General features: G+C 37.1%; 1 protein-coding gene across 1 annotated transcript in view; it reads right to left on the reverse strand.

Annotated features, from left to right (window-relative positions):
* Positions 1–11,013: 11,013 nt before the first annotated feature.
* dntt (deoxynucleotidyltransferase, terminal) overlaps positions 11,014–24,351 on the reverse strand; it is a 146,263-nt gene continuing 132,925 nt past the window's right edge. Inside the window, exon 13 of the mRNA XM_082153409.1 lies at positions 11,014–11,776. Coding sequence (XP_082009535.1) covers positions 11,690–11,776 — 87 coding nt within the window. The 3' untranslated portion in view covers positions 11,014–11,689. The remainder of the gene's footprint in view (positions 11,777–24,351) is intronic.

The raw sequence follows: 24,351 nt of genomic DNA on the forward strand, positions 1-24,351 counted from the left end.
CTACACAACACTCTTGAGAGATCGAGAAAGCGAGTGTAAAGTTACCTGCATTCACAGTAGACATTGCATTTTCCTTCAGGTCAGTCCTATGTTCATAATAAAATAATCCGTTTGAATGTCCGCTGCGATATCTTGTCCTTTTAACAGGTAACCGTTAAGGGGTTTCCCCGTACCTATAACGTTAACGTCAGTCATTCTGTCAGTTGCGTCTTCCTTCTCCGTGAAAACAAGTTTGAGTCTTTTCAATATAAAAGTCTTCTCTACCGACTGACTCATTCATAAGACAGTCTTTGCCGCCATCTATTGGCGAAATAATGTATGTAACTTCTGTTGCTGTTTACGGTCAGGGACTATTTTTCCCAGCGGAAGGAATACTTTTAGTGATTTTACTTCATGAAAGTTGCATAGATAAATATTTTTCGGCTTTAATATTTGTATTGTGTGGCAACCGTTTTATAAAAGCAATAAGGTACTCGAGGCAAGTGCTGTATCGTGAATAAGAAATTGCAGGTACTCCGCTTCGTCCCAGATAGCAAAAAATATCGGCACGGCTTCTTTTTGCCGCCGGCCCCAAGCTGTCGGCTATACGCTGATTTCACGCAGCCGTTATTTTGAAATCGAAAGCGAGGCTCCGGTGGGAAGAAAACCGGAAGTGTCGCCTTTAATCACAGGAGAGTCGTGAATGTGATGGCGTATTGTTGTGTTTAATGATGTTGTGTCAATTCTAAAAATGTACAAACATTTCTTTCATACTTTAGACTATATACAGTGAAATTCATTTATAAATAAAATAATTTTTTTATATATAATTCAGAATGTAAAAAACGAAGCAGGAATGAACTATATACATATCCTATATTGGATATTAACATCCAATAGTGTAAATCGCGGCAGCAGCTTCAGGTTGGTAATCCAAGGCATTGTTGTTTATCTTTACTTCCGGGGTTCTTCCCACCGGAGCCTCACTTTCGATTTCAAAATGGCGGCTGCGTGAAATCAGCGTATAGGTGCGTCCCGCTGGCGGCGATGAAGCGTTTGCCGCCGAATACGTCACTCCCATTTCTTGCGAGATGCCGCCGGCGAACAGCCGCCGGGCCGCCGACTTCATTCTCTCTGGCGGTTGCCGCCGTCTAAATGAACCGCGGCCGGCTGGCGGCAAGCCGCTTTGAAATCGACCAGCCATGAGTGAAACTGACAGCATCTTAACTACTTTTCACATTTAAAGCGATTATAATTATTATGTGAATTATATACATTTTTGTTGTTGCTCCAAAGCCATTAGGGGTTATAACAGATTTGACTCTGATTCCATGATAAGGTTTAGGAAATTACATTTAAATTACTTTGAAACTCTGAAGCGATAATATGTAAAATATATAGAATTATTTTATTCACTTAAGGTGACAATTCTTTACATTTCTTTGATTTATGCACAATTTGAGATGCACCAATAGACCAAAAAGAATTCCTTTTGTAAAACTTACTTGGCAATAAATATCTTTCTGATTCTGATTAGTTTTTAAAATAAATATTTCATTCATGGTATGAACAATTTAGCAGAATAAATAGATGAAGTTAGATTTTTCACCAATGCTTGAAATCAGTGAACAGTGAAAGACATCTGCAACTTGGCCAAAATCTTGGGTTTGCTTTATATTTTTTTTATTAATTTGCAACCATGGTAATGTCTATGAGAAACATGAAAATCCCTGTTTTGACCTGAAGGATAAAGTGAAATATTTATAAATATTTTGTCTCTCTGTCACTCCAGGAAATTGTGGTTATGTCTTTCATTGTTTTACAAGCTCAATTTTTAATTTATTTTACCTTTTACATGTATAAGGAATTACTTTGCAGTTTGCAATTGCGAGTTTTGCGACCTGTACAAATGTTTAAGAAAGTGTTAAAGCACAAACAGAGAAGTACCTCCACCGGTCGAGAGGGGCAGCATCTAAAAAACTGAAGCAGATTTACTCGTCTCGTCACACGGTTTCAGTATTTGGAGAGAGGAAATATACGATCTTTTAAGTAAGTACATTTTTCCTTTTTGTTTAACGCAATATATATATGTTCATTTTTGACATTGTTTTTAGTTCTTCTTCTTAAAATCTGTTCTTGCCTAACTAGTCAAGCTAAAGTAAGTTAGCCTTGTTTGCAAAGTTTCCGCCATGCTTCTGCCATAGCTAGGCTAACGTTACTTAGTTTCTTCCTGGCGTTGAGTTTTTTTCTTCTTCTAAGTATGTTTAACTGTTATGTATGTTTATACAAGTGTGAGTACATGTGGTTTAAGATAGTATTGGTCAGTCGAATTAACTAACGTTACAGTTCCTGAACTACGGTGGGAATGGTAACGTTAGCAAAATCTTCACGACAAGAAAGACTGATCAGTATAACTTGTGTTGTTTTCTAACTAAACATAATTATGCTGCTAGTCTAGATTACAGTGTTCGCTACCACATGCTGTTTCACCTTTTTTACACACTGAGTTCAAGCATGTTCTAACGTATGTTAAATGTATCTAGCTACAGTAGGTAGCCAAACTTTACATCTAGAAAGACTAGTTTAACTTTTGGTGTTTTCTTACAAAAATAACGATGTATATAGGTTTTTTATATGATTTTGTTTGTCTGAACATGGTTTTCTGTTGATCCACTTGTGAAAATTACTGCTTTTTCGAAGGTGTGAGCATTTTAATGTTGTTGATTTTGCCTGAATTTTTTTTTATCAAAAAGTATACTTTATGCTAATGTGTCTTCTATTTTAGATGCTTCACATTGTTCAGTTTATCAACAAGGAGGATCTGCCATTTGCAGTTGTTCCGCAAGAGTGGCTCAGCGAAGGGCATGTGCCATTTGCCCCGTTTAACCTCTGCAAAAAAGACAAAGGAACAATTTAGCCATCCGCTGCACACCTCCACACAGCACCTGGGAGAAACATCATTTTAAGTTCATGAAGGGAGCAGGTAAATGGGTCTGACTTGTACATTTGATTTTCCTTTATTTCATCTGTGTAATTTATTTGTCTGTTTATTGTGGATAGTGGAATCTTTCATTCATTATTATTATTATTATTATTATTATTATCATCAAATTTCTGTTTCCTCTTTCTTAGAACCAGGTTTCTCCCCAGTAATCGAGAATCCGCCAAGAGTTTGAGTACAAGTAAGTGATGTTATTTGTGAAGTTTTTTTGTCTTGGAAACTATTGCTTCTATTTAAAGTTGGCATGAACTGGAAGTTACAAACGACTTTTCTCCAGTGTTGTGACGTATTTCCAAGTGAAAGGGAATATTGAATAGAGGAGCAGGGTTTTACTCTAGCGCTCCTCCTCTCCATCTCTGCTTATAGCAGACTAATGGTTTGAGGGGAGTTGCTACGCCCTCACGCCATTGCACATGACCGGAAGAGAAGTCGTTTCGAGGGGGTAGGGAAGGGTAACGTATTTGATTAAATATAAGGGTACATGAATAAAAAATGAAGTGCACAGATTAATCATTTACATAAACACTACAATATTACATATAAAAATACAAATTGTAAAATTTGATTTCATGCTGACTTTAAGATGATGAATCCTTTAATCATAATCTGTTTTTCACTAGGACACTTGATGGGATTCGCTGCAGCAGTTTCTGGATGAAAGGTGTTGAGGTGTGTTGTACATTCCATTAGCTTTGCACAGTTCAATTATTGTTTCATTACTGAATATGCAATACTCTGCATTGAAATTAAAGCTGTTATGTTTGCTCCCCCAGCTCATCAAGTACTAAGCTTTACACCCCCGGCAGCAAATTTACCCTGGCAGCATATGGGTGAAAACTCTGGAGGTATCTACGTTGCGCTTAACTAAGTGTTACATTTAAGTCCAATTCATTAAATGTATGCAATAACTTCAAACATATTTTTACATGTCAATGATTATCAATAGGAGGGAGAAAGTCATTGCTCTATTGTTGGCCCTTGTACTCCAATGGCATCTCGTGTCAAGCATGAAGTTTTCAGCTGTGAAGGTATATTCTAGCCCTATGTCTTAATGTCCAGTGTTTTAACAGTATTGCAAATAGTGCCTTTAGTTGTTTGTTTTATTTTTAAAATGTAGAACCAAGCCCTGAGGGAAAGCAATGCACGAGCAGGTGAGAACTTGCACTGTTTCTTAAATTGTACTTTTTTGTGTGTGATGTAAGTCCAAAATGACCATATGCCTTTCATTTTGTAGCTTCGGATGACAGCGGCTTACTTCAAGAGCAGGTGAAGCAAGTTCAACAAACAATGTTGAAGACGTTTGCTTGCACTGGGCAATCAGGTACAACTTGCAAACAGCACCTGTGGTTGTTGGTTTAATTCCCACTGGGGCTACCTGTACATGTAGTAGACCTAGATATAAATGTTATAGTTTAGTAGTTGAGGGACCAGGACTGACTATTTTATTCTGGGAAACCCTGTAGGTGCAGATCAGACCCTTATGCTGTGACGTCTTGCAGAGTTTGGCGATGTTGGAGTTATCCCTGTCAGGGGATCTGTTACTCCCCCTACACACCCAGGAAGATTTGCCGTGTCTTGACAACAGTTTGAAGCAGGATAAAAAGCTCCAGGAACAATTTGTAAGTTTGCTGATTATAACGCCATAGAGTAATCTAAAAAGTAAAATTTAAGATTGTAAACTGCATATATTACAGTCTGAATCCTTAGCCTTTCACATTTTTTATTTATTTATGAGAAGCTTCAGAGAAATGTAATTTGTAACACTTTTTTGGATTTTCAGCTTGGTGTAGGGGATAAAGCATGTTTTAGAGACATGTTCCTTTAGACCAGTGGTTCTCAATTCCAGTCCTCGTGACCCACTGCTCTGCACTTTTTGTATGTCTCTCTTATCTGACACACTCAGTTCAGTTCATGGAGTCTCTCCTAATGAGCTGATGATCTGGTTCAGGTCTGTTAAATAAGGGAGACATACAAAATGTGCAGAGCAGTGGGTCACGAGGACTGGAATTGAGAACCACTGCTTTAGACCATTGTTCAAAGTAAGTTGGATATTTTTTTAATTATATTTAAGTAGATGTGTATGGCCTCATGCAATTCAAATGAAATGACAGATCTGTATTTTCTAAATTAGCCATCCTGAAGAACCTGGCAACCCAGGATGCCACTGATGAAGCGGTCTAGGTTAATGTTTCGCGTTACCTGAAAGGAGCATCTGACCGTGAAGGCAGAAAAAGGCACCGCACAGCTGAGAGGGACCCACAGCCGACCACTTAGGCTGACTACTGACACCCCAGAATCACTGACAACTGGAATCCTTTCTTTATCTTGCAGTCAGTAACATCAAGACTCCTAAAGAAGTCAGAAGTGTCACACTATACTCACTAACTGTGGAAATTACTTTCTTTTTTTTTTTTTTAAATAATGCTTGTAAGTCCTTGTGCCACAGGTCAGCATTGCAGCTATAATGGTCTATTCTACTCCAGAGCTTTACTATAAATTACTACCACTTAACCTATTGTTAGAAATGGCTTGTAAATGTGATGTCATACTTTGATTTATTTGGTATCCTGCACATTATTTTGTATCAAGTATTCTCTTTACTTGTCATAATGTTTACAGGTAATTTTTTTCACCCTAGAGCTGTCCTCTTTATATGAACAATTATTGTAAGAGTTGTAATTTGCTTGTAAGGCTGTTTTTTGTTTTTGTTTTTTGTTTTACCAAAATTTAATAAGAAACCTGCATGTTAGTATATTGATTTATTTATTTTTCTGTTATGTTTCAGTGATCTGACACATCTTGTTTAAATGACAGTTAATGTACTTTGAAATGTGGAATAAAAATGCCAAATGGATATTTGTCTGGTTTGAGCAATCATTATTCTTGATAAACTGCATGCTATAAATATTAAATATTATATATAGCCAGAATAAGCGGCGGCAGATCGCTCGAAAATAGCGCTTGCCTCCGGCGGGCCGCGGAAGGGCCGCCTTCAATATAAAGGCGGCGGGACGGCGGTTGGCCCGCGGGCCGGCCGCGGAACGAAGGCGGTAGGAAGGCGGCTGCCGCTTTTAAAAAGCGGCTGCCGCCGGCGGTGCGCCGTCCAACGTGTTTGCGATGTCGCCGTTCTGCCGCTTCTACTGCCGCCGGAGCGCCGACGGTGGGCCGCCGACTCATTGCTATCTGGGGTGTCGTTCCTAACAACGCACTTCAGCCGTTACTTATTCACGATACAGCACAGCCTCTCGTACCTTATTGCTTACATATATATATATATATATATATATATTGGTATTTAAAGTTTATTTCAACTGTTGGGGACACTTGCCACCACAAATGAAGAATGACCCCTATACTGTTAAAGCATGAATTTGATGTAAACAATAGATCTTCATAATATTCAGTATTAGTTACAGCATGGAATAATATTCAAACCTACCTAGGTCTATATTATGAGAAAAAAAGCCAGAATTGCAGGAAAATTGCAATTACCTTTAAAGGAGACATATCATGCTTTTAAATCGTTCCTTTTTACATATAAATCATACATTTGTGGTCTATATAAAGCGGAACTGCAATGCTTGGGTCTGAATTCCTCATTATTATAGCTCCACAGGCCCCTTTTCTACCCCTTTTCTGATGTGCGTCTGAGAGCAACTCGTTTTGGTGCGGTCTCTTTAAATACAATTGAGACACTTCATACCCCGCCCCCTCTCCAGGTTGTAGCGGTGACACTCGGTTCAACTCCACCCCGTTCGACCATTTTTGTAGTTTGATAGCAGAGATACGATTATCTAGCGGCACAGAAACGTTTTATTCACACATTATTAACAAAATGTCAACAACGGAAGACTTGTCCAGCCAGCCTTACATGTTCGAGCCAGAGTCGGAGCCGGAGCGAGATGAAAATGAAGACGACGAACCTGCAGAACAACGTCTTCATATGGATGTATCGCAATGGTGTGTTACTGTATTTACACATGAAACTTTGGTCTTCCGACCTTTTACCACCGTGTCGATTTATTTTGATTAATATGTGCGAGGGAGAGAGAGCAAGACAGCGTCTAGTTTGGAGACGGTGAAGTCTTGTTTACACTTTCGCCTGGCTCCGAAGAGAGTGTGCGCGCGAGACCGGGTCTCTCTCTCTCTCTCTCTCTCTCTCTCTCTGCTCGTTCTTTCAGTTAAACATGCGCCCTGTCACAAGCACGGCAGTTCATCTACATTAGACGGTGTAATGAAGCGTGTGGGTTACTACATCCAACAACCCAACATTTTAACTTACCCTCTCGTAACTTCTGCATCCTTTAGCTTGGACTACAAAATTGCAGCGAGAAATAAAAATGGCGGATTGCTGGAAGTGTTGGGCCGGAAGTCGATGTCCTTATTTGCCAGTTCCGAAAATATGACCAAAACAGAATATAAAGATATCAACGAAGCACCTGAAGAGAATAATTTCAACTTTTCTGTACTTCTAAACTCTCCAAATATACAACAAAATGCATTTAAGGGCTAAAAAAGTGGATTTAGCATGATATGTCCCCTTTAATATTTTATTCTGTGACTTATTCAGAAGTGTCTCTTTCTGCGTCGCTTGTTGAAATGTGTGTATATTGAGTATTACCTGAGCAGATGCTGAATCTCTGCAGTTTCCTCATTGTGTTCAGCATCAGTTCTTCACAGACCTTCTTTATATACAAGCCCATTAAAGCAATAGTTGAAATTTAAAATATGATCAGCATGTTAAAAGTTTACAATAAGGTTCCATTTGTTAACTAGTTAACATGAACTAAGAATGAAAAATATTCATAAATCTTAGTTGATGAAGTTTACATCTGTTTACATTGTATTTTTTTACTAACTATCAGGGAGGGATTTAGCTGCTGTGATTGGTTGTTGTGAAAACATGAGAACCAATGACATTTGGTGTATTTTTACCTTCTAATCTACAGCATTGCTTCATATTTAAATATGCAAAGGCAAGTGAGATTTGAGTTTCAGCCAATGGGAAGATTATGAGAGAATAAAGACTTAAATGTATGTCTTTTGCTCATTCAAATCCATCAGATATTTATTATTAATATTTTATATTATTACATTATAATAAATATGAGTATTTTAAATACTAATATTTCAAATGAACAATAAAGCAAAGATTTTGCTAAAGAAAGTCATGCATGTTTGAGCGACACAAAGCGAGTGAATGATGACAGAATGTGTACTTTTGGGTGAACTGTCTCTTTAAGACTGAAATGATTCTCGCTCCCAGCAAAGTGTCTTTTATTAAAACCAGACGGAACAGAACAGAGCAGAACTTCATTGTCAGCACACTAAAGTTTTTAAAGTTTCAATGTGCCGAAAGCATTTTCAAAAATCAACTTTTATTAAAACTTAAACTCAAAAAAAAAAAAAAAGCTTTGAGAAACTACAAAAATGAAACTCATTGAAATTACAGCATGCAATATTAATGCTCATAAACACACTGAGACTTGATTAGCATTTGCAAAGCTAGAGTTCTAATCATTTTCAAGACAAATAAATATTCAAAACAAATATGCAACATCCTCCACAGTAAAACCCCTGCCAGCCTGAGACAGCGTCCAGACAATCATGTCCAGATAATAAGCAGATTTGCTCACACACACACACACACACACACACACACACACACACACACACACAGTCCAAGCGGATGCTGATGATCTGCATATTCTTACTTTCTCCAGCATCATATAAAACACGGTTAAAACAAAGCAAAATAAATCCTATTATCCTAAATAATTCCTGCATCACCAAAAGCAAAAGAGCGGATCAGCAATCAATCACTTTTCAATCAGCTTTGGTTCCGGAAGTATTTTCCCATTTATTTTCTCCAAAGGCATTTTAGAAATGTTCAAAGCCGTGAACCGAACCGAACCGAACCGAACCGAACGGCAATTTTGAGTTAATCGATGATGGTGAGAAGAAAGTCCCATAAAACTTCTTCTTTTTTTTTTTGCACTGATAAATTGGACCAGATAGAGTGAGTTTAGATGTTAAAGTCTCAAAAGGGTTTGAATCACAAATATTTCTGCCTAAATTGAAGTTTCTTGCACTTGAATCAATATCAAATTTCCATGCATTTGGATTACAGTTTTAACATTAGCTAATAAACTTAATGTGATGCATATTTGTCAGTCATACATTAATTAAGGTCAGGTTTCTGCACTCGAAATAAATCAAGGCATAATTTATTATTAACTCTTTCCCTGCCAGTGTGTTTTTTTTTTTAGTTGCAAGTTTTTGATAATTTTCACCAAACTTTCATGGCGCCGAGAATATTTTGTTGCATGAAAATTTTATTCTAGCTTCATGCATTATTTTAAATCAACCTTGAATGTGGGTAATTTTCCTTAAAAAAAAAGCAAAATTTTGAGGTAATTTTCCCCAAAAAGCAAAATTTTGAGCAAAATGCTGAGAAAATCGTGTTTCTGTCAGACTTCGTACGGACAGATTCAGAACGATGATCAAAACACAGAAGGAGTAGATCAAGTCCATCAACACCCCTAAAGCTTCACAGTCCTGTACATCGTCCTGGATCGACATTTCATTCATAACATTTTGATTTACACGCTGTTTAATGTTGATGATCGCGTTATTTTACATGTGCGTCATCTCTGGTTTCTGCTTCTTCTTCCCCTGTGTTTTGATCGGGAGATTCTGCACTCTTTCAGAAGATGTGTAACAGCGCCCCCTACTGTATAACAGTGGACACACGGATTGCCGGAAAGTTCCGTCAATGGCGGGGAAAGAGTTAACTAACAAAGTCAGAATTGAATGAGCTTTTGTGAGGGGTGATTGCTCATCTAAAACACAGCACCGCAGAGTCTGGTGGGGATTGTGGTGTTGCTGTGGGCTGTAAAATTCATTGTAAAGTAATTTAATGCCAACACAACAGTGGCTAACCCAGTTTGAATGCTCGAGCCGGTTCAGACCACAGGAATGATGCTCTGTGGTTCTGCTGTGTGTTTTGTGGAAAGGGTCAGAGATAAAAAGAGGGCGAGAGAGAGAAAGAAAGGCCCTCGGGTCGAGTCCTGGAAACGCCTGAGCTGTTCTACTTAAAGATCCTGAAATAGGAAGATCTGGACCCTGAGATCTTCCTCAAGACATCGCCAGGTCGACATTTTAACTTCAATAACAAATATAACATGATGAAGAGGTGTGCATGCAATAAAGTGAACATAATGAGTGTTTAAATATCATATAGTGCTCACTAAATTAGATGTGCAGTGCCTTACGGTGCAACATCTTTACATAATTTCCCTTATAATTAATCAACTTTGAGTTCTTTAAATATATAGCCAATTATTTCTACTAATTTAAATCATATTTTGATTAACATTCACGAATGTTCAAAAGGTCTATTAATGAATGACTATTAAAAAGTTGCTCTGATGTAACATCATGTAACTCTATAACTAAACTAATGTTTGAGAGACTTAAGAGAAAGGAAAGATGAATAATTATCATCTAATTATGTGAAGAGAATTAGCCAGACTACAGCTTAAAGAAAATGTTTGCAAGTTATTTTACTTTTAATAATTTTACATATTTCCATTTAAAAGTTTGGGGTCAGTCAGATAAAATAATAATAATTTTATTCAGCAAGGACACGTTAAATTGATCAAAAGTCACATTTATAATGTTACAAAAGATTCTATTTCAAATAAATGCTTTATATTCATCAGAGAATCCTGAAAAATAACATTTATCACAGTTTCCAAAAAAATATGAACTGTTTTCAACATTGATAATAATCATAAATGTTTCTTGAGCATCAAATCATCCTATTAGAGTGATTTGTGAAGGATCATGTGACACTGAAGAATGATGCTGAAAATTCAGCTTTGATCACAGGAATAAATTACACTTTAATATATAAACTGCTGATTTAAATACTAATAATATTTCACTGTTTTTCACAGTATTTTTGATCAAAGAAATGAGGCCTTGATGAGCAGAAGAAACATCAGAAGTTCAAAAACATTTTTAAAAAATCGTATTGACCGCAAACAAGTGTTTTTTCCAAACAAAATATGATATTCAATAAGAAAAAATGTAGAGCGGGACTTTTATTTTATTATCATCAATGGATTAAATTATGAAAAGTAGGTGATTTTAAAGACGCTTTTGGGAAACCTGTTTGGAAACAATCTTTTTTTTTTTTTTTTTGACACTCTCAGAAAATAAAGTACATAATTGTACCTTTAGGGGTACAATGGCTGATCACTGGGGCTGTACCTCAAGGGTACAATATTGTACCTTAACCTTTAAAAGAAACGGTACATATATGTACCTTTTAATGCTGTTTGACTCTCAAAAAGCTACATATATGAACCTTGAGGTCCAATAATAAGCCCTATGGGGTACGTTAGTGTAGATTATACCTTGGGGGACAGAAATGGACTCCTACTGTACCCCTATTTCTGACAGTGTACAGAAATGAAAGCTTAAAAAGTATGCTTGTGCATGTTTCTTGCAAACAAATGACATTTGCTGTGATATTTCCGCACTAACGCAGGAACACTCAGACATGTTTAAGTGAGTATGAATACGACTGGTAAACAAATGCTTTAAAAATAACACAATAACAATCCTCACGCTGGCTGGTCAAATCACACAGCGGGCGTTCGAGTGTGTGAATCAGCGTCGATCTGAAGACTCTCGCTGAAACTAGGCATTTCTTTGCCAGGGTTCAATATACTCCAAACCCAAATGAGCAAAGATCTCCTCTTCAGTGCAGGCCGGCAAGAGGGTTTTCTGGAGAGAGAGAGAGAGAGAGAGAGAAAGAAAGAAAGGTGATTTCCGCTGATTTCTGTCACACCGCTGAGAATAATGTGAGGAAACTCACTGGACTTGACGAATGATTCGACAGAGAGACTGCGAGAGCATGAAGAATCACAGCATGCATGTTATTGCACATTTAAAGGTCAGTGAATGTGATTGCTTCAGATTGCCGTATCCTCTCTGTCTCTCACAGATGATGATGACTGTCTCTAAATGTTTTAAGAGCAGAGCGTCTCAACCAATGGGGTCGGAAACAAACAGCAGGGAGAAACAATCCTGAATGCAAGACATAACATGTGACTAACCGTATGACGGAGGCCGAAATAAAGAAACTTATCAACATTTAAAAAGCAGGAGAAAACACTTGTTTCTAGGAGTTTAACGATACACTCATGTCACGATTCGATACTGAACTCACGATACGATATTATTGCGATACTCCAAGACATGTGATAAAAGGTGAACAAAAAATGTACTGTTGATTAAAATGCTAAATGGTTTTACATTGTGTGTGTAAAATGAATAGGATGGACTTGGTGCTGAAACCCAAAGCACAGGACAATAGAGACACCAGAATAACAATATTCATGATTCTGAAGCTGAAAATATAGGCTAGTATTATTATTGTAGATGAATATGCTTGCACTCTTTCACTGACTAGATATTAAAATAATGTAGGCCACTTTTTACTGGTAACATCAGACATTTGGCATTATCAGGACACACACATATTCCCCCATTGCATTATTATACATTATATTCAATATTATATAGTCGTTTATTACAGTATTGACACTAAAACTCTGTAAACTTGAATTTTTTCTCACACAGAAATTTGTATTTTGGGTGAACTATCCACGACACATATCGTTGCATTTTTGTATTGCGATATATATATTGTTACACCCCAACTCGTTACTCAAACTGCACTTGCATGCATCTACACACACATAAGTTCAGTCAGTTTCCCAGAGTTCAACAGCATTCACCTCAACTGAGTCTCGCATATGATGACTATACGAGCAAACCGGAGGCGTGCACTGCATTAACAACCTTCCTGACCTTGCCACGCACGGGGTTTAGGGGACAAAGTCATTATAGACGTCGAGAGAGAGTGTGTGTGTGTGCGTGCTCAGGGCATGATGTCATGAGATGGAAAATATCTGGGCTGAGAAGCGAGTCTGACTCACGGCGACAGCGAAGGGAAGCTCTGAGCTCGACACGTCATGCCTGGAAGTGCTAAACTCAAACTAACTTGTCAGAGTGAGGCAGAGGAAATAGCGAACACATTTAGAAGGAACGACAGGCTGCTGCACAAACCAAGTGGAAAGACGAGTTCAAAGCATTCATTTCCCCACATCATTATTTACAATGCAACTGAGATCTGGATTCTTCCAGTGACGCATCAAGCCAAGTCAAAATCTAGTTCTATAGCACATTTAAAAGCAACAAAAAAAAGTTGCACTAAAGTGCTGTACAATAAAACATTGAGCATGTAAAAAGAAACCATGCAGCATACAAAATATAAACACATTAAACAAAATACAATTTTTTAAAAATTATAAAAAAAAATTACTGGTTCAATGGAAATATTACAAAATATTGTGAGCAGTGTTTGCCAAAGCAAGATGGTGTTGTTACTTTGATGTTCAAATCCTGAATTTGAATTGAAGTCTTGCAGAATGGCAGTTTAAATTTAAATGGAATGATTTCAAAATTTCAAATTCAAAATTAGAATTAGAAAGTTCAAAAGAACATCATTTATTTGAAATAGAAACTTTTGTAACTTATAAGTGTCACTTTTGATCAATTGAATGCATCCTTGCTGAATAAAACAATCAAAATGACGTCACACTTTGTCTTTATGCAGATCAAAATCATCAGTGCGTCTAACATCCGCCTTTCTGTTCCGGTGAATGTGAGAGTATCACTTACACAAGGCAAACCCAGACTTTGCAAACAAGTTTTGGCAAGAAAACAGCAGCATTTACAGTCAAACCAAAATGTATTCAGACACCTTCCAACATGTCTCACATTATCACAGTTTATTTGCTATAGTTTAGAAAATGGTCATAAAATATGACAAGAACTCAGTTGATATTTCACTGGTTTTATCCATCCTTCTGTTAGACTGTCTCACACATGAATTATGTTGAATATCTGTCAGCTGTTAAATTTAACTACACAATTAGATAATACCAGTTTAGCTCAACCAGTGACCAAGCAATGCTTCATTTTGTTCAGTCTGTGTGTAAAAAGAGCATTAGCAATTAAAGAAAAAACACTTCAGCAAAACATGATCAGCTCAAAGTGTCGGAATAATTTTAGGTAAATTAAGAATTTTGGGGTATAATATATCACAGTTTACTTTATTTTGCTATCCTCACTTGCATAAATTATCTATAGTGTCCTGCAGCCACTAGTAAAAAAAAAAATATAAAAAATTATATCTGGGGTCTGATAATTTTTGGTTTGACTGTGAAAAAAAAAATTGCACTCCATTGGAGCATTCTTGCTGAATTCTGGAAGCTTATGCATTGAAATTTCACCACTGAGAGAGTATCAAGAGTGCAAGGAGGATCTGACGGGAAAGCGTCTGTTCCGGCGTTCGACGGCTCAAATCAAGCGTGATCCCAAACGCCAAACTAAGCCTGGCTTGAGAAATGCCCATTCCCTACAATCCCCACAATCCCTCAGATTCTCCATATGGGAAGAGCTCCACATTAATTACAGCACGTCTCCAGCACTCAAACACATCCAGAAGCTCGGAGACTTTACATGTCCAGCAGATCTACAGCTAATACTCACACTAGAAACCCTGCTTGAGCACATTACGTTTATTTGGCATTTAACTGGACTAATTTAGTATTAATCAAATGGTGCCTTAGCTGGTCATAATCCTGTTATGATGCTCATTGCTCTCTTGAGTAAATGAAGCGTTGCTGGAAGTGTCCATATAATCCTGTGTGTTTATGAACAACAATAAAAGTGCAGATGTGTTCATATCTTTATTGTTTCGTTTCATAATAATTCCTAATAGGTTTCCCAAACACTTGTATTGTGCCATCTGTCCTTTCTTCCATCAACACAACAGCTCCATGTCACCAGTTTAACTAACTTTCTCAATGAGATCAAACACGTTAGATGTACAAAAAAGGTGCATTCATATTATTATGAATGTGCAACGTGCAATAAGGCGGAATAAGTCCCGCTTTCTAAATAAAAGAGCCAATTGCCAATTGGTAAAGTCATTGCATCACTGATAAATGATTTGCCTTAAAGGGACTTTGGTAAGATTCTGTTGATCCATCATGACTCTAGTTGACCTGAAAGACAAATCTGACCACAGGTTTACACTAATAAAGTTTACATTAATGTTTGTTATAGTGACTGACCCCAACATGTGATTGCATTCGGACAGATTTTTGAATGCATGGACTTTATCTATTGCGTTCGTTATATTGTTCTTTCTGACTGTAACATCAAGGGATTTTAAAGATTCTTTTTTTTTTTTTTAAGCATTGGTTTTCAGTGTGAATGTAGAGAAAAACACACAAAACACATCTAAAACGGGAAAGAGCTTTGAGATTGACTGCATAAATCTTGAGGTAAAAATTGAGGTATATTTTTACAGACTGCTGAAAGCTACAGAACAGAGAAGCAAATGGATCGCTGCAAATCACAGACACAACTGGATCCAGGCAGAGAAAGGTTGATTTGCAGTTCATCATCTTGTGTCAATATGCTGAATATAGGGGTAAAAGCATACCCTATATATTGTATTGACAACTCCTCAATTAAATATTTACCATTGCACATTCTGCATAATTGGATTTTTTTAAATAAACACTGATAAAAATGTATATACAAGTTTTAAGGCTGGACGATATGATGATATATACAGTATATAACACTGATATAAGTGATCACATGGATTTAGACCTATACTGTATTTATATAAAGCGTTCACAGGCAGATTTGCTTTATGTATTTCCCCGGCGTCGAAATCAGGCTCACATAAACATCATGATTCCTGCTGCATGTCAATATCCACGGATCACTGGATCTTTGGTAAGTTGTAAGGAACCATATATCGAGGCCAAACTGATAATCGTTTAACTACTCGGGTTTTCGCAGTTTCTCCTATTACATCCAGTCATTTAGCAGCTCTTTTGCCACTCATTGGATTTGTGCGGTGTCTAAGTAACACATCGAGCTACTGGAGTGCCTCAGGGCTCAGTGCTGGGACCTCTTCTCTTCACAATCTACATATCATCATTAGGATCTGTCATTGAAGACTAAAATGTCATCTTTTAATATAATTTAATTTTTTTATATTATGTATCTGTATTAGTATTCATAATCAGTTGTATTATCTTATGAAGTTTAAAATGCATGAGTTAGACTATAGATTGCATGGACACGTGTGTTAAAGAATCATATTTTAGACACGAGGGGAGCTGGGAGAGTTATATATATTTTGCTTAGAGGTATGTGTGCAATGCAACGCGTTCACTGAGCAGAGATGTTCCAGTGATGATTATACATTAAATGTTTACAATTGGCATGTTCTTTACAAGGAAAGGAATGTTTTTCAACTGATGCAAATGTATACACTGAGAAATAGTTTCTTAATATGGAAAGTGGATTGTACCATGAGTAAGCATGAGGTATACGTTCCATTTTTAAGTCAAGTCAAGTCAAGTTTATTTGTATAGCGCTTTTCACAATACAGATTGTATCAAAGCAGCTTCACAGTATTAAATTAAAATAATACAACAAAGTTTGTTTCAAGAGGAATTTATTGATTGATAAAATTAAATTAAATATCCCCAAAATATCCCCAACTGAGCAAGCCAAAGGCAACAGTGGCAAGGAACCGAAAAACTCCATCAAGTGACCTAATGGTGTCCTAAAACTCCATCAAGTGACCTAATGGTGTCCTAAAACTCCATCAAGTGACCTAATGGTGTCCTAAAACTCCATGGTGACCTAATGGAGAAAAAAAAAACCTTGGGAGAACCCAGGCTCAGTCGGGGGCCAGTTCTCCTCTGGCATTTATGAGCTAGAGGCCGGATTGTAGTTTGAACTGTAGGATTATATGAATGCCTGGCTGAAGAGATGCGACTTTAATCTAGTTTTAAACTGGGAGAGCGAGTCTGAGCAACGAACAGTATCAGGAAGACTATTCCAGAATTTTGGAGCCAAATGTGAAAATGCTCTCCCTCCTTTGGTGGTTCTGGATATCCTAGGTATGACCAAAAGCCTTGAATTTAGTGATCTTAAAGAGTGCGATGGATTATAGGGCGATAGAAGATCCGTTAAATAGACTGGAGCTAAGCCGTTTAGGGCTTTATAAGTCAGTAGCAATACCTTGTAATTAATACGGAGCTTTATAGGTAACCAATGCAGTGAAGATAAAATCGGTGTTATATGATCATATTTTCTTGATCTCGTAAGAACTCTAGCGGCGGCTTTATTTTTAAACATAAGCAACATGTTTTTCTTTCTTACACGGAAGTTGAAAGTCCCTCAGTGGTGTATATAAGCTCAATCTTACTGTACTGACTCAGAGAACCATCGGGAACACATAGACCTGGCACGAATACAACATCTTCTCAAGTTTGTCTCCTATGCTGACGAATAAAGATTTTTCTTGGCAAGATATCTGGTGTCCGGTTCCGTGAATCAAATAATAATGGGGGAAAAAAGGCTTAATTCCAAGACTACAGTCATTCAGAAACATTGATTTTCCTATCCCTGCTATGCTGACGACACACAACTCTCCCTCTCATCCCAGCCAGATGATCTGACGTTAGCTTCTCGCATCTCGGCCCGACAGACAGACATTTCTTGCTGGATGAAGGACCACCACCTTCAACTCAACCTTACAAAGACAAAAATTGCTCATGGTCTCGGCCAAACCCTAACCCTTCATCACAACTTCTCCATTCGGGTAAGTTTGTCGACCATAACTCCTTCCAGCACAGCCAAGAACCTTGGATTCATGATTGATGATCAGTTAAACTTCACAAGACCACATTGCTCGAACTTCTCTGAGTATGATGACAGAATTTTCCCTTTTGAGTAAACTATCGATTTTAATTTCTGTCTCGTCTGGTCCTTCTCTTTCATATTTTTGGTTTTCTTTTTTCTTTTCCTTATCCATGTTATGCTGTTTTCAGTGAAACTGAACCGCTATCAGTAATAACAAATAACATGTCCATGGCAGCAATCAAATTTTATAACGGCAAAACCTGGTTCGCTGACGTGAAACACTTAACGGTTTCCCTTACCCAAGAGAACCGTTTAATGGATTAAATGCAACACACTTAAATCACCCTTAGCTAAGGGGAAATCATGCCTTAAGTCTCATACTTAAGGGAAAAACTTAAGGTGCTTTATCCAACCAAGCACAGGCCCTTCCTATCGGATATGCTACACAACTCCTTGTCCAAGCTCTTGTTCTATCCATACTGAACTATTGTATTGCTCTCTTGGCAGGCCTTCCAGCATCACTGTCAAAACCTCTGACACTTACCCAGAATGCAGCAGTGAGAGTGATCCTTAACGAGCCGTCACACCTCTCTTCGTCAATTTGCACTGGTTTCCAATCGCATCAAATTCAAGGCACTGATGATTGCCTACAGAACAACCGTATATGTGGCCTCCAGAAGCTTGCGTTCTGCAAGTGAGCGTGTGTTGTGGAGCCATCATCCCAAAGAGACACGAAATCACTTTCACTGACCTTTACCGGCACTGTTCCCTGCTGGCGGAATTACGCAGGTCAAGACGCATCTTTTTTTTGTCAACGCTTGATCCATTAATACTGACACTTACTATTTATTATTTATTTATTCATTAAAAAAAAAGGAAAAATCTTGCTTGGTTTACTGTGCTTCAATAACTGGGACTTATATTTGTTGCCCTATTGTTGGTTTGATTGCTTCTATTGTTCTCCTCATTCGCAAGTCGCTTAGGATAAAAGCGTCTGCTGTGTGATTAAATGTAAATGTAAATCTTGTTTGCTTTTTAAATCTAAAAGGAATTCTCATTTCATGTATGAATGATGCACAACCCTGCTTTCTATTGCACTGCCCTCACTAGTGTGACTAAAACATGCGGTGTAGTCGAATAGCAAACTCTTATGAGACGGTTCTTAAAAATCAAAAATCCAATGTGTAGTTAAAGATTAAAGGGATAGTTCACCGAAAACTGATCATTTGCGCACCCTCATGTCATCCCAAACATTGTCCAAGCAACACTGGACCCCATTGACTTTTATTATATGGACAAAATACAAAGAAATAAATGTGTATTCCACAGCAGAAAGAAATTCCTGCAAGATTGAGATGATATGAGTTTGAGTAAATGACAGGTTACAGTAATAACAGTTCTTCGAAATATTACCAATAACAGGCTATTTGTTTTGTTTACTATACTTGTTAGGTATTAGGATCAGTCATTAAGCACTAAATATGATTCTCATATCTCATGTTGCAGAACCAAAATGAATGGAGATATTTTTTTTCTCCACTTTTTTTTTTTTTGCACTGCCATCGCATAGAGATAGTAGCAGTGCTGTAAGTGTTGTTCATCTGTTTGTTTGTGTGTGTGTGTGTGTGTGTGTGTGTGTGTGTGTGTGTGTGTGTGTGTGTGTGTGTGTGTGTGTGTGTGTGTGTGTGTGTGTGTGTGTGTGTGTGTGTGTGTGTGTGTGTGTGTGTTTACTGTTGAAGAGATACAGAGGCTGCTGCCACATACAGTTATTAATATACTTGTCACCATTTCTCTGCCTTTAATAGTGTTTAAATGTGAGAAGCAGATGTACTGCAGTCAGAAACACTCCCACACACACAAACTGAGAGAGTCAGTGTGAGAACACAGATCACACACAGATCTCGGAGACAGCTGGACGGCACAGCAGAGAATATGGCAGCGGATGCCGGCACATCTAACTTACACGGCAAAAATAAAACTATTCTTAATGCAAGACACTACAGGTGAATAGGGTAAAAAATGTAACTAAAAGATAACAATACTTTTCTCAGTTGTTAATAACAGTACATTAAGACAATTATTTTTTATTAAAAGTTTGCTAAAAATAAAATAAAAAATTAGCCATTATCTAATTAAATATGCACTCATTTTGCATGAATTTCATGTTCATTTATGTTGACATATTAGTAAAGTCAAGTCAAGTCCCCTTTATTTTTACAATACAGATTGTTTCAAAGCAGCTTTACAGAAATAACAGAAAAATAATGCGACAAAGTTTGTTTCTAGATGAAAATAGCGTCACAGTCCGGCTTAAATAAGTTGCGATAGTTCATTTCTGTTGTAAAAAAGTTAAACTATTAACTTATTTCATTTTTATATATATATATATTTATATATAGCCGCTCTGGAGAAAACTGTGATGTTGTCGTCCAGTTCAGTTCAGTTCTCATATAATGGTGTATTAGAGTTAAAGTTTTTTACAGAATGGATGTTTTTTATCACTCCACAAATCAGAAAATACTGTCAACAGCCAGAAAACAAATACATTTTCATTACGCTTTTCTACCTTCAGAATATTGATGTGAAGAAACCTGTAAAGTTTGGTGTGTGTGAAGCTGCTGAAGTGGAGATTTCTGACTCAAACTCACAGCCTTTAAAGACATGCACTGAAATTGAAACCAAGCGCAAATAGATCCAATACAATCAACATAAAAGTGTATTTGGATTGTTTTATTTCCATATAGTCTGAAAGAAGACACATTATGGAAGCAAAATAGACCAATATCTCAATATTGACCAGTGCATGAAAAAGCAAAGCTTTTGGTAGATAGGCTACTGGAACTACATCATGTTTCCCCACTGACAGACATTTTGCATTATATTAAAGTGTATGATTTACCAGACATGATCTCATATGCATTAAATAGTTCCCAGTCTGGAGAAAAAAATAGAAATGATAAATTAACAACAGAACTTTACCAATTAAAATCCTCAGGCAAAGACTTTAAGTGACTGAACTTTTGTTAAAGGGCTGGATTTAATTTATAAATAAATAAAGATATTTCTCCTTCATTTACTAATTGTGTTGAATATGAACAGACATCCACGTTCCTGCTCCCACTAAAACGGCTTTAATCTGTTCTGTTGATGTCTAATGTCACATTAAGTGAAGCTAAATGCATTAACTGTGTTAAATAAATTCATGGCCTTAAACATTTAATTAAAGTCTCATGATTAGTCTGCTCAGTTATCAGCTCTCAGTGACCTGACATCACATGTTCAGTGCTCCTGACGCTCATTTTAAAATGCTTTATTCTTCCAATAATATATTTTTAGTTTTCCCCGGGTTCTGAGTTGCAATGGCGACATTTTTTTTTTTTAAACATGAAAAGCAGCCGTTCATGTTCGGAAATTTAATTTCTGGCTCTTAAAGACAAAAGTGTAGCTCACAATAAAAATGGTAATTGAGAAGCATAAGCGGCTTTGTGTTGACCTGTCTGTCTGGATTATGCTCAGCGAGGTAATATGTGGGTTAAATTAAGTGTTAACTTGGAAATATGATGCCAGGTTACATGTTGGAATTCATCTTGATTTTATCAGGCTTTGCATTTTAGTATTGTGCAATCTTTTTACTAACTTAATTTGCATAATTATTATGTGGTGCCCCTAGAAGGTCAGAGCAAACATACCTGTAAATTGTTCATAAAACCACTTTTATAAATCTGAATTGTAACATTTACATTTAAGCATTTAGCACATGCTTTTAGCCAAAGTGACTCACGTTGCAGTCAAGCTAGACATTTGATCCGTTCATGCATTCAATGGGGATTGAATCCATTAAAATGTATGTTGCCTTGACCTACAGTTTTAATGCATTAATTGGTCTAAAAATACAAAAACATATAAAGCTGCGAGCAGCAATTAAGGGGCCAAACACAACAAAGGCACAAAGTCATGCCAGCATGACGAAAGACACGATGATTTTAGGCAAAATGGCTGAAAAATCATATATACAGTCACTAGTAATACGATTTAATGGTTATCACTTTCGACCAATAGGTGGCGCTGTGACCAAATTGATGTGGTGTGATCAGAGTAAGGTGACAATGACACATGCAACATTTGGGGTCAATATGCCAAAGCATTGCAGAGAAGAGAGTCATTTTGGCATCATGAAATCAAATTCGTTGATATGGTATACGAAAATGGTTTTGTCTATCAGCCCGAAATACATAACTTTATGCCGGCATGGTCTGAAGATTATCTAACTCGAAATTGGTGAAAATCGGAGAGATACGGTAGAAGGAGTTGGAAAAAGTAGGTTTTCAAAGAAAATATACAATGTCGGACATGGAAGTTTGACTGACAATAGAAAAATTGGTATCTATGTTCTCGGCATGTCCCAAGGAATCTATTAAGACCAGTTTCATTATAATAGGCATAACGAATCAAAAGCTATTACATTTTTGGAAAAAATTCTAAATTCAAAATGGCCGATGCCCAAAAATATTATGATTTTTGGCCAAATCGTTCAGAAGTTATAAACAAAAATGTCAATTTTCCATATCTCCTGACCACTAGGTGGCACTGCACCGAAACTGTGCAGGTAACCTCAGGTCATGGTTGTCATAACACACACCAAGTTTGGTCAGAATATGCTAAAGCGTTGCAAAGATATAGCCTCACATTTATTTTGGTGTGCTTATAAGTCATGCATTTGCTTTTTCAATCTGCATCGTTATAATCCATTATACGCTGATTTATAATATAAAAATATATAAAATATAAAATAAATCCAGAGATACTTGTTTGCTGTACCAATTAGTTAGCAATTATGTCTTTAATGGCTAATGTTTGCATTGGAGGTCATGAATCACATAAAAATAATATAAATGTAACTATTATAATGTACTATAGGTCTTAATGAGTCTTTATAAATATATTTATAGAATAATAATACTTATAAATAAGTATAAATGGGGCTATAAATGGTCTTTACAGAAAGTGTTGCCGAATTTTGTTAGTAGCCCTTACATTTCAAAAGTTATTAACATAAACGTGAGAGCAACTTTGGACAGTTGGTGGCGCTAGAGGGATTGAGTTAGAGACTCCAGAATTGCTGTGGGTAATGTTCAGACTGTCTTCTGTCTGTGTGCCAAATTTCACAACTTTCCTGCAAACGGTTCTATGGGCTACCATAGACTCAAGAGCGGAAGAAGAAGAATTAGTAGAAAACTAATGATTACAACAGCCTATGCATGTTAGTGAACATTAATCACGGGATAACTTCACCTATAAAGCCTTCTGCATCATATTTGATACACACATCAATCTCCTCCAGTCCTTCTGTCTCTGATTGATAGTTTAGACTTTTTTATCAAGTAAAAAATATTCACCTTTCACCTGGCCGGTTACTAGGGTGTTGCTAGGCGGTTGCTAGGGTGTTCTGGGTGGTTGCTAGGCTGTTGCAAGGGTGTTCTGGGTGGTTACTAGGGTGTTGCTAGGTGGTTGCTAGAGTGTTCTGGGTGGTTGCTAGGCTGTTGCTAGGGTGTTCTGGGTGGTTGCTATGCTGTTTGCTAGGCGGTTGCTAGGGTGTCTTTCTGCTGTCAAATCTGATTTATATCAAGTAAACGCAAGAATAATTTTGATATTGTTAGAAATATTTTATGAACACTTGCTGGACTGAAGCAACTTCGATTTACTTGATTATAAATACGTCATTTTTAGACTAAAGAGCGGAAGAAGAAGAATTAGTAGAAAACGAATGATTACAACAGCCTATGTATGAACAAAAGCAAACAAAAAGCGTACAGATTAATCACGGGATAACTTCACCTACAAAGCCTTCTGCATCATATTTGATACACACATCAATCTCCTCCAGTCCTTCTGTCTCTGACTGATAGTTTAGACTGTTTTATCAAGTAAAAAATGTGTATAATTTTTAGTATAAACTCCTTCAGCTCGAGCTTCACGAGCTTTCACCTTCAGTGGTTGCTATGGCGTTGCTAGGCGGTTGCTAGGGTGTTCTGGGTGGTTACTAGGGTGTTGCTAGGTGGTTGCTAGGGTGTTGCTAGGCTGTTGCTAGGGTGTTCTGGGTGGTTGCTAGGCGGTTGCTAGGGTATTCTGGGTGGCTGCTATGCTGTTGCTAGGCAGATGCTAGGGTGTCTTTCTGCTGTCAAATCTGATTTATATCAAGTAAACGCAAGAATAACTTTGATATTGTTAGAAATATTTGATTTGTTCATCTCTCAATCATCATTGTATTGCATTGCATTATATGATTTAAAACTACAGAGCTTTGATAATAAAAGCATTTAAATATCAACTAAAATATCATAATATCAAAGCAACTAAAATATATTATTGACAATCTGCAATACTGCTATAAAGATCTTACTGATGTACATTGCAAGGATCAGAATTTCATCTGGACTTTTTGTCCATTTAAACATCAGCATTTGCACCAAATTGCACATTTTTGCTCAGTTTGGACCTCTGAATATTTAGGTGTTTTTTTTTTCCTCCATATTCTCACTATATAATACTAT

This window comes from Leuciscus leuciscus, assembly GCF_965113295.1.
Source record: "Leuciscus leuciscus genome assembly, chromosome: 22".
NCBI classification, from domain to species: domain Eukaryota; kingdom Metazoa; phylum Chordata; class Actinopteri; order Cypriniformes; family Leuciscidae; genus Leuciscus; species Leuciscus leuciscus.